This window comes from Protomyctophum parallelum (genome assembly GCF_964188405.1).
Source record: "Protomyctophum parallelum genome assembly, chromosome: 15".
In the NCBI taxonomy this organism is placed as follows: Eukaryota; Metazoa; Chordata; class Actinopteri; order Myctophiformes; family Myctophidae; genus Protomyctophum; species Protomyctophum parallelum.
Window position 1 is genome coordinate 8,751,904 of NC_139710.1, and position 18,223 is coordinate 8,770,126.

At 41.9% G+C, this 18,223-nt stretch overlaps 2 protein-coding genes across 3 annotated transcripts in view; both read right to left on the reverse strand.

Moving 5' to 3' along the window:
- On the reverse strand, positions 1-17,347 carry sncaip (synuclein, alpha interacting protein). 2 transcript variants are annotated; one of them, XM_083783740.1, is made up of 12 exons: positions 17,213-17,347; positions 15,135-15,227; positions 14,472-14,544; positions 13,249-13,814; positions 11,603-11,780; positions 10,209-10,465; positions 9,309-9,488; positions 9,078-9,191; positions 8,761-8,886; positions 7,183-7,352; positions 6,644-6,733; positions 1-5,130 (listed from the first exon to the last, which is right to left on the reverse strand). In XM_083783740.1, exons 2-12 carry the CDS (start codon positions 15,189-15,191, stop codon positions 4,080-4,082), a joined length of 2,862 nt encoding a protein of 953 aa, XP_083639866.1. In that variant the 5' UTR covers positions 15,192-15,227; positions 17,213-17,347; the 3' UTR covers positions 1-4,079. The 2 variants fall into 2 exon arrangements, with proteins under 2 accessions (XP_083639866.1, XP_083639865.1); XM_083783739.1 differs by having other exon boundaries at positions 17,174-17,323.
- The window catches only part of LOC310872749 (kinetochore protein NDC80 homolog), a gene marked incomplete at both ends in the record, with an annotated part of 20,956 nt that continues 19,815 nt past the window's right edge, over positions 17,083-18,223 (reverse strand). The window contains one exon of the mRNA XM_083784810.1: positions 17,083-17,113. Within this exon, the coding sequence (XP_083640936.1) occupies positions 17,083-17,113 (31 nt within the window). The remainder of the gene's footprint in view (positions 17,114-18,223) is intronic.

Sequence of the window (18,223 nt, forward strand, 5' to 3'; positions counted from 1 at the left end):
ATTGCATTTTGAAAAGCTTCATATGCCAATACAAACTGCAGTTTTATTAGGTTATGGCAGATGGCTATAGATGACATTAATTCACATCCGTGACATTCTGCAAAACTGGACAAATCAACACTCAAAAGGCAAGAAATTGAATTAATGAAAAATGAATGTGAAGAGCAGCATGCACTATGGATTACAAGCACAATCTGGGATATTGAACATAAATTAGGGATACTATTCTAGTGTTTGATTGGTAGATGGGAAATATATTTGGAACTTTCTATCAAAATATAGGTGTGTTTTACTCCAATGTCAATCTGCGAACCCTTGAGAGATTACTCAAACATAACCAAATCTATTACAGCCACAAAATACTGTTTCAAACTTGTGTGTTTAGTGTTAGTCCATCATTCAACTATAGAGAACATGTCCCTGGTGATCCTGCACATTTGTTTTAATTTGTATCACTGATTGGGTCTTTAAAGCCAACTATGGATTACTATTATTAGCACCATTATTACTATTAACTGGGGTGACATTTTGTCAAATTCCACATGCCTCCTTATGACACATATAACTAAAGCTCTGCCCATATTGCCACTGACAGCTGTCAACAACCCCATCTCCCCTGGGTCTCTGACCAATTTTAGAGCTGTTTTGACAGCACTTTGATCTTTTCCAAATGGTTGTAGTATTAAGACTTTACACAAAACATGAAGCTATAACATCGACTAAGACATCACTCCAAGCCTCTGACTTACAAAGATATTCTTAATGTCCTATAAGGCAGCATGAGAGCCATTATAAACACACCAAAGCTCACAATGTGTTGTATCAATCACCAAGTTGATACGATAAGCAATGTCATGCACATTAGTTTAATTGGAATATTTTAATTTACTGACATTTTATGTCCTGCCTTCTAAGATTTGAGTTGAGACAAGATATCTATCTGTGTTGCAATTAACTATCAGACATTTAAACACAAGTATCCAGTGAAATGAAAACATTTTGTACACGGAGAACAAAGTTACAGTTTATTTTAGTTCTGCGTTGATCAACAAAATGTTTAAATAATTAAAGGATATTAAAGAGAACATTGTGTTTGCTCAATGTTGAGCTCTGTCTGTCTCGGTACAGTATATGTAGGTTATTAAGAAACAAGACTAAAAGAAAGATATCACTAAGGTCAGACAATCATGATTCAACATTCACAACTATTGCAATACTAGTGTAATAACTTGTCTTGTCTTTGTTTGTTTTTTTAGAGAGAGAGTAAACATCCAAGTGGCTGGGTATACTGATGTCAATCAATCCTATAAGGCCAGGCACCGAAAAGTCGATCACAATCTCATGTAAATCAGGTATTTTTGGTTAAAAAACAAAAACAAAAAATGTAACAAAACAAAATCACCTCTGTTGAAAATCCCATGATTTGAAACAGGAAATATTCTATTACCTATGGCTATTAAACTGATATTAATTCAAACAAAGACTGCATTCCAAGTAAATCTCAACAGACATTAATCATACTGATCTGTAAGGCTGAGACACACATTCTCCAGGCAATGTGGAGGGGCAATTTCACCAATAATACATTTCTGACTAAGTATTCTATCAATCAATCAAGACAATATTTAATGTCACCCATAATGTCTTTATCCCAGTTTGTCAGTATCAAACTCCTAAAATCAATGTTTTCACTTACATTTCCAGTCTTACATGTCCATTTTTACATTCCTCAAGATTCTGAGATATACGTACCATGACCCGAAATATTGGGTTAGGGTCATTGCACTGCAGAGATCCTAAAACCTTGAACTTATGGAATAAATGCTTAAGATTGCCCTGTGTAAAATTGAAATGTCTTTCAAATATTACAGATCTCAATTGCCTCAAAAGATGCACCATCACTCATGAACTATGGACACAAAACCAATGGCAGTGTTTAAACACAAGAGTCGACCGCACTTACTCATCCAAACTTCTGACTTCTGAACTTAGCAGACTACTGAACAGTTACATTGAACACCACATGCAGTCATTTCAAAGTAAATGCTATAAATTGTGCTTGGTTATTGGACTAGTTTAAGGGACAAACAATATTTTAACTGTGTGTGTGTGTGTGTGTGTGTGTGTGTGTGTGTGTGTGTGTGTGTGTGTGTGTGTGTGTGTGTGTGTGTGTGTGTGCATGCATGTTTTATATTGTGTGTTTTGAAGCTGTTTTCTATGATATCGGTATATACCAGTAAGGTACAGCAACTATTCTTGAGGAGATTGTCATTCAAAAAAAGCCTAATTTGTGAACATGAGTCATGTCATTAAAACAACTTCATTATGTGAATAGGAACGTGCATCTCACAAATTTAAATTAGAGGTAAAATAACTAAGATGCTAAGCATGGCATTTAAAGAAAAACGTTGTTAACTTGTGGTTACATCATGCTGATGTACAAACGGTCGACAGTTGGGGCCAGGTACCGAACTTGAAATAGTGGCGAGCAGCCAAGTGACCACACACACCGATATAATATCATTTGTCATTTGACAAAAATCTAAAAACATTTGTATAACTCTTCTCAGGCGTCAATAGGCTAACAACACAGTTCCACTGACAGGACAGAGTGCACATTCTCTGGATTCTCAATCTGTATTTTCTGTCAGCTTGCTGGTCAACTACAGTCCTTTGTTAATAGAAGGTGCATCCCACAACCTCCCAATCTCACTTAATAGTCACAACACCCAACTAAATTCTACTTAATGCCAAACAAATACTGCATAGATAATAACCAAGAGAATAAAAAATAGTGGAATACAATATAAAAACTAAACAAAAAAAAACTTTAAATACTGTTAAACATATACAGTGGTTTCAAATACATTTGCTGTGCTGGTGAACATAACCACGTTATTTGTAAACGTTCTAATTCTATAATTGTGTGCATAAAACATAAATACTAATATTTTACAATTTCATCTTTAGTGTTGAGTGGACAATGTCCAAAATGTGTGGTTACAGTATGTTACAGCATCCGGACCAAAACCTTGACTTTTTCTACCTTTAGACATCATATAAAATCTACCACAGTGGTTCTCAACCTGTAGGCCGGGGCCCACTGGTTGGCCATGGTGATATTGCAAGTGGGCCCAAAAATAATCAGCAAAACACCAAGATTTGAATGTAATGTAAAAAAAAAAAAAAAAAAAAGAAAAGAAAGAAAAGTAGAGAACCACTGGTCTATCACAAAAAAGATATTGCATGCAACATGTAATTTCTGATTACATGCGCCGATAATTCTATTCTCCTATATTATGACCTTGGGTCTAATGATTTATACCAATATCTACTGTACAAGCTCATAACATGTGCGATGAATTGTGTACTTGTAGTGAGCTTGTAAGAGTGGCTATATATTTCGGGTGCTTGGTACAGCACACATTATAAGTATAACTTAGGCTCAAGTCAAAACTATGTGTAAATGTATGTATATGAATATGAATAAGAACATCAATTTGTTCTCCTATTCAAAGTTCTGTTCTGGAGATATGGTTTCTGTAGGACTGACAAGCAAATGGAAACAAACCATCATAACATCCATAAGCTAATCTGCTTAAACGTCTCAAAGTGGTATGAAATACACATTCTCATTCACCTCTTACAGTTGACGTCATATCAAATACATCATGCCAACGATAACATAGAAACAACAGCCTAGAAACATGTTTCAGCCCCACATTGTATGAAAACACTGTAAACAGTTATTATACATGAGCAACATTTGGAGGGGAAAAGTCTTACTATTGATTAACACTAAATTGAGCAGGGACCAGATGGATGATAAAAAGCCAATTTATTGCAATCTGCTAGTTACCAGTTAAAATTCCCAGACTGGCTGAGGAAGTCAAACCTGAAAATTGAAAACAGAGTGGACAATAAATAATAAAATGTCAGTTGGTCATAACTTTAGGTAGAATTAGCGAACTGCATTGTCTCTCAATGTTGCTCATGTATCTAAACCTTAATAAGCTGAATATTATAAAACCCACTGCTACAGTTTTGTTCCCTGCCCTTGAGTAGGCACTTATTCTGAACTAAACGTTAGTGGTCTTGTTCTTGCCCTTGGGGCCTTGTCCAGGACTGCCTTTACTTTCTGTTGACTTCCTGCCAGGCGAGTTCTGAGTGCTTCCGGACACGGAATGTTTAGTTGCAGGTGTTCCACCAACAGAATGTTTAACAGCAGTGGCTGACTGATTGCTACCACTGCTGTTGTTGTTGTTGTTGTTGTGGTTTGTGTTGCCACTCAATGTTTCCATAATGGATCTAAATGTTCCAAATGGTCGTTTACCTTCAGAACCGCCTGCAGGAGTCCTCTCTTTCCCATGATGCCCCTTGGCTGGCTCTGCTTCCTGGTTGGAGCTCTTGTGGATCTGCTCGTCAAAGGTGACTCTCAGTTTAAGATTCTGGGATGTCTTCCTGCGAGATGAAGGGGACTTCAGGGCACTTTTGGGACTGGTGGCAACTTTCTGACCATTGCTGTGGTCATGAAACTCACCAGAACCATCTGCCGGTTTACCATCCATAGTCTCTGGATCACAAGACGTTGGAGAACGGTTGCACCCAGCAACGTCAATGGATTTGGAAGCCCCATGAGCAGTAGAGGAACAGGAAGACGAGGGGAGGTGCTTTTTTGTCACCAAATTGAGATTATTTGTGACTGGCTCCTCCTCTGTGATTGGCAGGTGGGTAGGCCTATCAGGGCGTGTCGCACCTGCAGATGGGGCTCCAGGGTTTTTACCCTCTTCTGGTGGGTAAGTGTCTGAATCTGATTCACTGAGAGAGCGCTGCATGATTTGTTTGAGTCTTGCTAGTTTGAGCTCTCTCTTCTCGACTAGACCTACTCTGCGGCCTCCAGGGGGACCCCCAGGAGCCACAGAGCCACAGGGACCCTCTCTGGCTAGGCTGCCAGCTGTGGGCAGCCTATCTCTGGGACATAGTGTCTCCGACATGTCCTTTCCCAGGAGCTGCCGTATCACGGAGTCTGGAGCTACACACCCTTGTCGAACAACCCAGTGGCTGTCTCCAGGAGTGCCCTCTGCTGTCAGTGTCATCTCTGACCACGCCTCCATTGAGGGCTGATGGGAACTGAAGTCCAGAGAGGGAGAGAGAACATCTCTCTTATTTTCACAAATCAGTGGTGGCAGGTAAGTTGTCAATGACATGCAGAATTGCACACCTACAGTACTTCCACTGGCACTTGATACTATTACTACCAATTATAAATGTAAAATTATTCGGATGGCATTTGCCTAAATAAACCTTGTTTTGACCAAAAATGCCATCTAGGACAAGGAATAGGAGATACAGGCGATTGAAGACACAGATAGAAGGGGTGTTTATGGTGACGACGATCGAAGATGGCGCGACCCAGTGTTATGAAAACAACAGCTAGCAACCCGATGCTAACGTGAGTAGCATTGTGACTTGATCAATCGAAAGCGCTATAAAAGCACAATTGCCATTGATCTACGGCAATGGCGTTGAGGGAATCACCTATGCCATCATGCATAGCGGGGGTTGCATTTCCTTTGTTTTCATCATAGTTGTCTTTCACGCCTCTGAGTGTGACTAGTCTTTGTTTGATGATCTCTGACTGGGACCAAAAGGAAAACAAATAGCATGATGATCTCTGACTTGGACCAGAAGGAAAACTAGCATAAACACAACAGTTTTTACAAAATCTCATTTCTTATACACCTTTCTTTGAGATTTACATTAGATAATTAAAAATCTGATATTTTCTCCCCGTTTCCGATCTTTTGAAAATCATGTGATCTGAGCCGATTTCCGCCGATCACCCGATCCGATCGGGACAACCCTAATATCGACACCTTTCGCTGTTTGATTTGTCCTAATCTCTCAAGAAGAGATTCTGCAAATTGAAAGGAAACAAGCAGCAGAGGACGCCGTTTTTATTTTTTTGCCAATGGGTTCTCAGATTTGTCCTAATGTTGGTGCTAAATAACACTTAAAGTCACTGCCAGTGACTTTAAGCTGCTTTAGCTCTGAGCAGATCCACATGGGCACGCATGCAACTCCAGGACGCACGCAGGTTTTTGGCAGAGAAAATTAGATCGCCTCGCCCTTTTTTGTTTGCTTTTTTCTTCATGGGACCCCACGGCGGCTGGGCCCCGGTACAGCGCACCGGTTGCAACGTCGATATTTATGTCACTGGCTGAGATATTATCGCAGCAAATTGTAGGTTGTGATTTTAATACCTTTGTGGTGTTTATTTATGATAATAACTGGACAGAATTGGCTAATTTCTTACATTCTTTCACAGATTTTACTGTAAGAGAGAGATAACAATCTGCGTATTCTGTGAAGAATTTCCCTTTAATAGGACAATGACGTTTTAGTTTGAATTAAAACAGTTTTGGCATTTGGGAAAGTAAACTTCCTCAGCTAATGACACCATTTTGATAAGTAGTCTTTCACCCTGGGACCAGGGCTTAATAATACTGTATACTAGAAACATACTCCATGCAAAGACCACTCCCATTTGGGGTTCTGATCTGCAGTGTAAGAAACCAGTGTTTTGTGAAGGTAGGCCAGAGGGGATGTGTGCTGTGCATGTGTTCATGTGTGTGTTTGTTACCTGGGTGACCTGTTGGGTGTTCCTTCAGTCTTATTGGGATCCAGTTGACTCTGCAGTTGGTTCTGTAGAGCCAGCCTCTCTGTGGCTTGTCTGCAGGTGGGACAACACGCATGTGTTTATCGCTTTCAGCTTGTAGGTCAGCTATTTTACCTATATTTATATTTATCTCCGAAATGTTTTGAAAATGTACAAATCTAAAAAAAAATTAAGTGGTAAACTCTTGTCCCTCTTCTGGGACTGGTACACGCTTCTCTCTCAGAAACATTGTCTATGCACTTTGGATATATTAGGGTTTTATGGCTACAGTGATAGTAAACCTACCATGCCATGTGTATTTTGGGCTTATACAGTAGGTAACAATGTAATAGAACAAGTGCAAGAATAAACAAATCACACATTTGGTAAAAATAACGATCTACAAACAACGCATTGTGAACTTTTAGATCTGCTATTTTTGCTACTTTACTACAACTAAGTGTCAGTGTGTGTGTGTGTGTGTGTGTGTGTGTGTGGGGGGGGGGGGGGTCGGGGGGACTCACTCATTGAGCTGCTTGGTAAGTTTGACCACCTGCGAGGCCAGAGACATGCAGGTTTCAACAACAACCAGGTAACGTGCACAAGTGGTGTGACCCTGCCGCTCGGCACTCTGGGAAGACCTCTCTCCCTGCTGGTTCTGTACTGTAACATTAGAGCCGTACTCTACCAGGGTCTGGGCGGACACGGACACACACACACACACACACACACACACACACACACACACACACACACACACACACACACACACACACACACACACACACACACACACACACACACACACACACACACACACACACACACACACACACACACACACACACACACACACACACACACACACACACACACACAGTTTAGAACAGGGCTACTGTAGAATCACTGTAATGTTTTGCTCAAGATCAGGTAGTCCGCCCACTAATCTGACCATAGCAGCTGGACATACTTCCTGTCTGGCAGCTATTCAATAGTCTTATTCGCACTACAGTGCCAGCCAAGGCTCACTCATTATCCATTGTATTTAACTTTTATATTTCTGTCACTGCACTGTACACAGTAGAAATCCAACCAAATGGACCCATGAGCTCCCCACTGTCCCAGTTACACATTAACATAAATTAGCCCTAAGGGCTCTGAGAGTAAGACAGAGTTACGACATTGAGGGGGCAGAAAACCCCCTCAATGTATTCAGGTACTCGCGCGAGCCCATAAGCTCCAATGCATTCCGTAAACTTCCGGTTGTCCCTTTTCAATAGAAGTCTATGTAGAAGAGCCTGGCCCCATGAAGTGAACGGAGTTGTCGCAATTCTGTCTTACTCTATGGCTCTGGTCCTGTGGAGGTGAAGTATCGTCATTCCAGACATTTGATTGGTGGCCAGGTTGGCCCATGAGTAATCTCTCAAGAACAGATTTCGAGCTGCACTACTGATTCTGTCAGCAGGGGCATTCAGAACGTGTATACATTGTTTTTAGTGGGAATGAAAACATAGGCGCCCCACCGGAAGAGGAGGGCCAGCCTCCAGTTATCCACATTCTATTGGGCGGCCCCCCCAGAGGCAAATTTAAATGGATACAAACAGCAGAAGGCGTTTTTTCCTTTTTTTTGTCAACGGGTTCTCAGATTGGCCCACAGGAAACAGGCATGACTGATAACATCGGGCCCTCCAGACAGCCCAAAATAAAACACACCAGGCCTTTCACAGAACCCTGAGGTGTTAAAATGAATGCAGTTCTGTTGTAATATATTGTGTATTATTTGTGTGGTATATTGTATAAATCTGAATGCATTTAAGGCAGAATGCTGCTAACAATAGGAAATGCTGCTCACACGAGCTGTGGGTAAGAAAATATTGCATGGTTTCCATTTATACTGCAGCCACTGAGATGGAGACTTGAGTCTTACTGTATGAACCTCACTCTCCATATATCCACCTATTAGAGATCTGCAGATGACGTTTTTTGTCAAACGCAACCGTAAATTAATTATCCGCCCGCTATCCAACCGCAACCCAAAAGGTTGAGTGCACCACTCAACCTCAAATAAACTTAAACTTAAACTTCAAAACTACTTTTTCTACCTGTAAACAGGTGAGGTGTCCATACTGGGCTGCTACGTGAACTGCAGTGTTCCCATGCTGGTCTACTTCATCCAAAGAGATGGCCTGCTCCTGCATGAACTGCAGCAGCCACAGCAACACCTTTTCCTGGAGAGAGCGAGAGATGGAAATCACACACACACAGACATCATTAAAGTGTGTGTAACTCATTTAGTTAACCACTTACAATACATGCAACCACTCAAACCATAGTATATACATACCTATTTTCACTGTTTTTCCTATAATGACATCTGCAAGCTGCGGCAATTCTCAGGGAAGAAAAGTGTGCTGGTTACCTGCCCGTATCTGCCAGCATAGTGGATCAGACTGGGGTGTTCCCTGGTACAGCTGAGCTCTGCTATGGCCTCCGTTTCACTCACCATCCACCTCACACACTCCAGATGGCCATTCTGAAAGACATGTTTTTCAAGATTTCTCCAGCTTAATTTGTTAAGTTTTAAACGACAACCTGGATTGTCTGCTGTCCCAATACAATGTATTGTTGTCTATTGCTCCTTTTGCCCTACCTTGACCCCCAGGCCTGCAGGAGTGAGTTGCTGGCTGTTGCGTTCATTGAGGCCGTCCTCCCCCATCAGGGAGGTGAGGTGCTGGAGACAATCGGCATGGCCCTGGGAGGCTGCGATATGGAGCAGGTTGTTCCCATCCTCGTCCCTGATCAACTCCAGGTTGTCTGCTGCTAGATGTGGCTACAGAATATAGTAGAGTAGAGTGCCCATTAACTGGCTTATGGCCAGCCTAATTAGCAGTGGATTGTGCCTTCTGCCTGCACTATTCATATGTTTCATTCGTCATTTTAATGCCGATAGAAAAAGCTGTGATATACACACTACATCTCATTCTCACATGGCAATCCTATAGTATTAGACACTCAGTCCTGAAGGTGGCGGTAACGTCACCATTATGCCGATTTTGACGAAATAGAGCGAATCTGGCGATGTCACTTCCAGTTTAAGGAGCAATAACATCCGGTACTAGCTTTGGACTGTGCAGCACTATCAGATGTCCGGGATGCTAAGTGATCATTGTTTATTTTAATAACTAAGTCAAATTAAGCTCTAATCAAGCCCAAAATATCGCATTTTACGCAGCGATGCACATAAAGACCGCGCGCGTGATTGACCGTGCACGCGCAGATTTCGGCTGGTTTTAGGTAGATTACATCGGCCGTTAGCCAAACAAGCTAAAAGTTGCTACATTTTGTTATAATAAAGCTCCCAATTACAGGGGATTAAGATCTAAGACAGATTCTACAAATCTATAAAAAAAAAAAAAGTTAGTTAGTATATATTAGTGGTCCTCAAAACCTTTTATGTCAAGGACCCCTAAAATGATATCTATTTGGTCTCTTATGAAGGGCACATTCACCAGGAGCAAGATTTGTCCCTCTGTGATGATGTCACACTCACCAGCAGCGAGATCTGTCCCTCTCTGATGATGTTGATGATGTTCTGGTTTCTCTTTGTCTCCTCGTCCACCTCTCCTCCTCCTGCTCCGTAGCCCCTGGAGACTCCTAGTGCAGGGGGCCTGCCCTTGGAGCTGTCCTGCCTGCTCAGACTGCCGCCTGGCAGAGAGAACTTCATCCCCTGGAGCTGACCACCTGGAGCCTCCACACCAGGCCTCTGGCTCTGGGAGTCTGAGTAGACTCTCGCTGACAGCAGCTTATCTGGAAATGAATCGGCATTAGGTAAATATATGGCTACAGCTGGGTGATATAGTGTATCAAATTATTATTTGAACGTTTATTTATTATAAACGTTAACTTTGACTGAATACGAAAAACATTGATATTAAAAATGGAAAAAGCTATCAAATAACAGACAGAAAAGAGATGACTAGACTAGAAAAAGTGCACCTCGCAGCACAAGTCCTTGCCAGGTCAGGTAGGTTATTGTGGGCCAGTATGTTCAGAATGCATCGGCCACCTGGTCATGCTATAACAGGCATGTGTGACTTTCACGGCAATTCGGATGATTTGAGGCAGTTTTGCAAAAAGTCAGCCTCTTGGTGGTGCTGTGATAGGCTAATGTGAAAAGGGTGGCATTTCTTCCTCAGCCTAGTGGGAATGTGCATGCAAGGTTTCACGACAATCGGACGCAGCATTCAAAATTTGAGGCATTTTGTTCGAAGCGAACCACTCCTGCAAACCTTATGCATTATCTTTCTTAGCCAATCAGAATTGAATATGACAAATCACATGACTATAGAGATACTGAGTACCGATTTTTGTGATGTTTGGACACAATCTGTAGGAGACAAAAAGATTGTTTTGCAAAAGTCAGCCTCGTGGAGCTATTACAGGCCGATCTGAAGAATTTCTGTTCTGGCATCCAGGGAATGTGTGAGGTTTCATGCAGATCTGGCCAACGGAGCCAGAGGTTAGCTGTTCACAGACGGACTAGCCTCGGTACCAGGCTTTCATTTTTGTTGGTGCAACAATTGAAAGCCTGGAGGAACGCATTGGCCGCTCTGGTCTAAAAGTGGGAGTCAACCCTTCCGGGTGGGCGTCGCTCCAAATGATGTGACGTAGCGCTGCACTAGGGGGGGAGAGGAGGGGCCGGGGGTGACGGACAGATCGATGAGATCCAATCAGGGCGTGCGCAAATCTCAGCCGCTACCCGCCCCTCTAGACCAGAAACCTAACACGTTAGCTCAGGCTACAGACGGACTAACGGACTGACGGATAGACAGGGTGCTAAACATAGTCTCTGCCACGTGGAGACAAAAATACCTGAAAATATCAAAACATCGGACTGATTCAACTTTGTGTTACGCTGATAACTATTAGTGTTATGAAACATACCTGCATCAGAGAAGGAGGAGAGAGAGGAGGAGCAGCTGAGGTGTCCAGGGGAGTGGTGGTCAGGGAGGTAGGCTCCTCCTGCACCCGGGGAGCGGTGGAGGTGATGGTGGTGGAAGTCTGGGTCCATGGATTTAGACTTCCTCAGGTCTGACCACTTCACTGGCGACAGCACACAGTACTACAGGGAAGTACAGCACACATGTATCGTATGCTGCATAAACCACACATCTAAAAGACAAGCTACCCTGGCCTAGGTACTGACAGGGATACTACATACACTATATTAGAACAGTACAGTACTACAGAATGAACAGGAATATGGTGGTATAGAGGGTATGCACGTGACATCATCATTATCCCATTCTGACCTGAGATCAGATTCTAAAAATGTCTATTACATCCTGACAGTTTCATTATTAACCCATTCTGACCTGAGATCAGATTCTAAAAGTGTCTTCGATTTTTCAAAAATAGCAGACCTACAAGCTCGTATCGCGCCACTCGGTGGCGCGATATGAGCTTGTAGATCTGCTATTTTTCAATAGCTAAAGCATAACATGATGCCAACACCAAAATGGGTGCCCGGTCAGAATGGGTTATACCCGGGTGTTATGCGGGAACGCTTACTGAGGCAAAAAACGATTTTTACCCCACGATTTTGTAACCCAGTTTTCTTTTCACCCAGTGCCAATTATCTAATGTAATCCTGGGCGCTACACTTCCTCTGCCAACCTGGGGGGGCAGCGGACTGACCTCATGCCTCCTTCTATGCATGAGGAGTCCAAGCTGCTTCTTTTCACCTGACAGAGGGGAATTTCCCCGGCCGGACGTAGCGCGTGGAAGGGACACGTTATTCCGACCAGTTCCTTTCCCCTCCATCAGGCAGGTAGTTTTTTTAGAGACCAGGATTACGGCATGTTTTTGTGAGGGTATCTACCCTAGGGGACACGGGAAGAACATGCAAACTCCACACAGAAAGGCCCTATCGCCAACCCCCGCCTCGGGTATGGGCACTGATGACGCGGAGGAGGGAACACGCCGCCAGTGCCCACAGCGTCCCCAGCGGGAATCGAACCGAGGACCTTCTAGCTGTGAGGCGACAGCACTACCAACTGTGCCACCGTGCCCCTGACCTTTCTGACCTTGACCTTGACCCATACATCAATTTACAATTTACAATTTAGGCATTTAGCAGACGCTCTTAATCCAGAGCGACTTACATTTAAGCAAGAACAAAAGCATGGGAATACATCACATAAAAGCATTTATCAATATCATGAAACATGCGTAAGCTAAGAAAGTAACAGTGGAATATCTATATAATGAAACTATACATACACTATACATATAAACTATACATATTTACTACTATGCTATACATATGTACTATGGCGTGCTATGACTATATACAATACAATTATAGTGTATAGTGTATAGTGTAAATGCCACAGAATTACACAACTTACTGTAGAACCAGTTCAGATGAGACGGCATAATCATGGTTGCGCACATAATTGAATTGAATGACTCTTATTTGAAACTACCACTAACAAACACGAGAGGTCCAACATAGTTGTCAGATCTTAGCAAGTGCAGGTAGTGGTTTCAAGGAAGGATGTTTGTGTCATGACTCATGACCTCCTCACCTGTGTCTGGGCACTGAGAGGCTCGTTGTGGGGAAGGGCTGAGCCCTTCAGGCTCCCCCGTGGGTTCCTCTCCAGGGTGCCTCCTCCCAGGTTACTCCCAGTGATGGAGCGCTTGTCGTGGGGCACGCGGGGCAGCGTGGACATCTGCTGGCTGGATTTAATATAAGGCACATCCAGGATCTCATCCATGTCCAGATCGTAGTGCTCAAGCTCTCCAAACAGAGCCTGAGGGTTGTTGCCTCCTCCTCCTCCCCCACCACCAACACCCAAGCCCCTTGCCTTCCCCCCCTGACCGTCAGAAGAGGTTGAAGGCTGGGGTGGTTTATCCGTGCCCGAGTCCTCTTTGCCGTCTTCCCCCTGCTCTGCCGGTGCCTGCCCCTGTCCTTGCCCCTGTCCCTGCCCCTGGACTTTGCCATCCGAGTCGGTGTCATTGGTCTCTGGCTGGTGTTTCAGAGGGGAGACCCTCTTCACCGGGCGGAACTTGCTGTGGACGTCAGCGAGGCCTGTGGGTTTGATGCCTCCTCCAGAGTGAGACGAGACACCACGGCTCCAGTTGATGGCCGGCACTGGGTGCAGCCAGGGGAAAAGTTAAGACATTTATATTTCCCTTTTTATTTAATGTACAGCATTTGAGGGTAATTCTGGTACATAGGCCATGCAGTAGAAGGAGACAGGGAAGAGAGACACAGATCATGTGGTGAACACATTATCTGACTATGTCACCAGGACACCTGAACTTTAGTGTAATTTAATTTAAACTAATCCACTTCAAGCTAGTCAACGGCACTCTAATTTGTGTGCACAAGGATTAATTACTGCATATACACACCAACATAAGATTAAGCTATGCACAGCTTTAGTTCAGCGTAAATATAACTTCATCCTTAGCGGCAAGAACACTAAATACAGAGGGGGAAATGAGGTCGATATAGCTGATCTACAAGCTCATGTTGCAATGCGATGCATTGTGATGTTATAGATCAATTTTTTTCTTTATAAAATAGTGCTTACAAATGGTTCATCGGACTAATCAATTTAGATTATTAAAGAAAATCAAGTAGAATGTATTTTTGCATCAATTTGCAGATATATTTAAAACATAAGTAAATAAGAAAATTGCTTCTCAATTATTTGATTAATTGACAAAGTAATCGATAAGAAAATAATGGATATCTACAGCCATACTGAATAACACCATAGAAGGAGGCTTCAGGGAGCTATACCTGGTCTCTCTTCTCCCTGGACATCACTCCTCCTTGACAGCTCTGGAATGCTCTTTAGGGACGTCACAGAATACTGCAGAGCGCAACAGAGAAAGTAAGGCTCAGTTCAAATGAAAGTTCTCTTTTTCCTTTCCAATCTAGGTGCTGCCAAATTCGTATAGTCTCCCTCACTGCCAACACCTTCGTCTTGGAGAGGGTGGTTCTCAACCTTTTCAGGCCATGACCCTCCAAAAATAATCATATTTGAACTGGGGACCCCCAACCCTGATAAGCACTTGGAATGTAGTAGTTGAGGCATTACATTTTGTTTCACTCGGTTCTACAGACAAGTATTGTGAGAATAACCGATCTACAAGCACAACAATGCCTCACGCTGCGAGGCGTTGTGAGCTTGTAGTAGATCAGCTTTTTCACATGTTTGCCTCTTTCTTGTATTATTTGACAAGTTGGCCAATGTTTGACCAGTTCTTATAGTATAGTTTGATAGATTCATTTTAAATTATCACTTCACTGTCATCTATCCTTGTGTTGCACCGATTATTGTGAATTATGTTGCGTGAAGCATATTTCCATTTACCAATTTCCTGTGGGCAGATTTGACCAAAGGTTGGTTCAATTCATGCTGCATGTATTTTTCTTTAGGTCACTGTAATTAATACTGACCACTGCATCATCAGAGAAGTCAATCTCATCAAGGTCCAGGTATTCAGGAGCTTCCATCTTCACACACCATCATCAGCCACAGGACTGTGTGTACTGTACAAAACATATACACAACATTACTGATATATAGTAGTCAGTAAACACAGGACTGTCACATTCAATAGCCATAGTTTTTCTTACTAAATAAATATGTTGTGTCATACTGATACAATAGTGACACACATTGTGATTCTATTTTCAGGCTAATTTAAGTATGCTGTGGCTTGCCATAAAGAACAGATCTACAAGCTCACAACACATTTGTGTTATTCCGTAGATCTGTTCTTTTAACAAGTGAAACTGTTGCACGATGGAGCAATGAGCATACATTAGAGTGGATTGTCCCTATAGCAAACGATAAATTAAACACACAACTATCCGCTTTCTGATCCTGGATGTAGAAAACCAGAGCAATGCTGTACAAACTACTTAATCCTCTACAAACGGCTTAATCTCTAGATCAAAGCCAACACAAAATTCTAGGATAATCTGGTATAATTAGACAGCAGTGTGACACTTTAAAAGGAGCATTTGACCACTTTAACATACAAACACAGTAGAGGGACCTTTCTTTTTCTTTAACAAGTATGTATATTTAACATTACAAGTCCACTATGTTTTAAAACATTCCAAACACAGTGCAGCTGTTTCAACCACTAAATAGCATAGTTACCCTTGAATGGTTACAGTAGGCTATTTGCTAAAATGGCTGGTAGTGTACTATACACACTTGCCAACTATAGCTGAAGATTTCCCAGTAGTTGGCTGGTGACTAGTGTTATTTCCCACCCTATGCCTGTGCTCAAAACAAAAGGATGGATTCTCTTGCCTTGTAACCCAAACATAAGACATGTTTTTAACTCCCTGAGTGATTGAGCTCTCGATACAATGGCAACAGCTGGACAGGAGTTTCTAATGTTAGGGTTGAAGCTTCCAGAGCTTTATTTAGGATTGTAGTGTTTTCAAACACTGACGTGCTTAGAATGTTACCAAAAGAAAGGCTGTTTTCCATTTCAGCTTCAATAATTTGTTAATCAGCCCCTACTGCACTAAATTAACCATTGTACTCAATTGCTGTAATCTACCTCCTAGCAATTTGTAATCTTATAACAATGGATAAACTGTACAACTATACAGACAACTTCAAATGTTTAGGCAAATCAAAGCTCTGCGTGTTCAGTTTTGTTCGATGGCAAAGTTGATAAATCTGTAGGGTAGCCAAAGAGAGAAAGCGTGTGTGTAGTGTGTGTAAGACAGTTTGAATGTCTAATAATTTTAAAAGCTAGCCTACTGCAAGCTACCGGTAACTACAAAAGCATACCTGTAGTGAAACTACCGGTAACTTGGTGGAGAATGGAAAAAGAGCTGTCATCCAAATGAGTAAGACTGACTGTTCTGCTGAGTCCATTGGGTCTAGTCCGCAATTTAACCTGACTGTCATTATAGTACTTTAATTTAAAAAAAAAACTATACAATATAGGCCTATATCATACCAAAAATGTACTAAATGTACAGATAAATAATATCCAATGTCATGGTATATTTCACATTTGATTAACTAATCAAAATTGCAGAAGTGTGACTTGCATGTCATCATGAATTACTTTGATCTGTGTTCACACAGAAACAACAAGTTACACTAAAAGTGTTCCAAAACATTTGCACAACATAAGCAGATACAATAACCATAGGCTGCCTTTAAGTATTTCTACCTTGCCAGCTACTGTACTGTAGCATCATATACCTTCACAGGAAACGGTACATTTGGATGTAGCCAGTTTAGCCATCATTTGCTTAGGTCTAGCAAAAAGCAAATGCTGGCTGGCTAATTAGTTGAGCTAGATGGCATCCCAAGAAGCTAGCTAGTTAGCTTGCTGGCTAGCTATAATCAGGCACTTGGAAAATTAGGTCAAAACAGACATGGTTCAGGTAAAACCGTTCTACAACACATTGAGCACACCACAAGACACACAGACACAGACACGCACACAAAGACTTACTTTTCTTGAAAACAATTGGAGGACTTTAATCTATCGTACCTTATTGAAAATGGTGAGATGAGGAAAGTATAATAGCTTGATAAACTGAGAGCAAGCTAAAGCGCTAGCTAGAATCCTTGGATCCAGCTGTTTTTTTCCCTTCTTGCTGTCTTGAAGCACAAAGGCTTTGACATAATGGGGAGTTGCTGAGAGAGCGGAAGTGGGTCGGTCCGTTACATAGGTCCGTTATCCTTAGAATAAAGTAGCCTAGAATAAAACGCATGAACGTTACTTACACCAAGGGCTATTCGAACAATTAGTTTTTTCTATCTTAAGATATTCAGGGGGAAAAAAACAAACAAAAAACATTTCAATGTGGACAATCTTTGCTTACTTATGAACTAACATTTAACTATTTGAGTAATTAGTTAAGTAAATAAATTGTAATTAAAAATATATATTCTATATATATATATATATAGTACGAACCATTTTTTACATTTAACAATATAAAGTTATATTTTGAATAGCGTGACAGGCCAACACCAACGGCAGCTGTATATTATTCGACCAATGAAATAAGATCTTTCATATTGCCAATCGTACCATACTTTCATCGTGTCAGCAAAAAGAAAAAAGTTGCACTGCATGCGGACATAAACAGTGTTCCATAATTATAGCCTTCTGAATGCCTGTGGGTAGATTGCTTGCAACATTAAGACTTTAAAGACAACAGTGCCATCTAGTGGTCACATCGAAAACGTACTCGGGTTTATCATCTTTAAAAAAAAAAAAGATCACACCCGTGTGACGTGAGGGGTGCTCTTATCAGAGCCATAGAGTAAGACAGTTACAACATTGAGGGAGCAGAAAACAGCCCAGTCACGTGGATCATGTACTTGCGCGAGCCCATAGACTCCATTGCATTCCATAAACTTCCGGTGTCCCTATTCACCAATAGGAGTATGTAGAAGAGCCACCATTGGACTGGTCCCATGAAGTGAACGTAACTCAGTCTTAATCGATGGTTCTGGCTCTTATCATACAGCATCTGAATTTGCTACATAAACA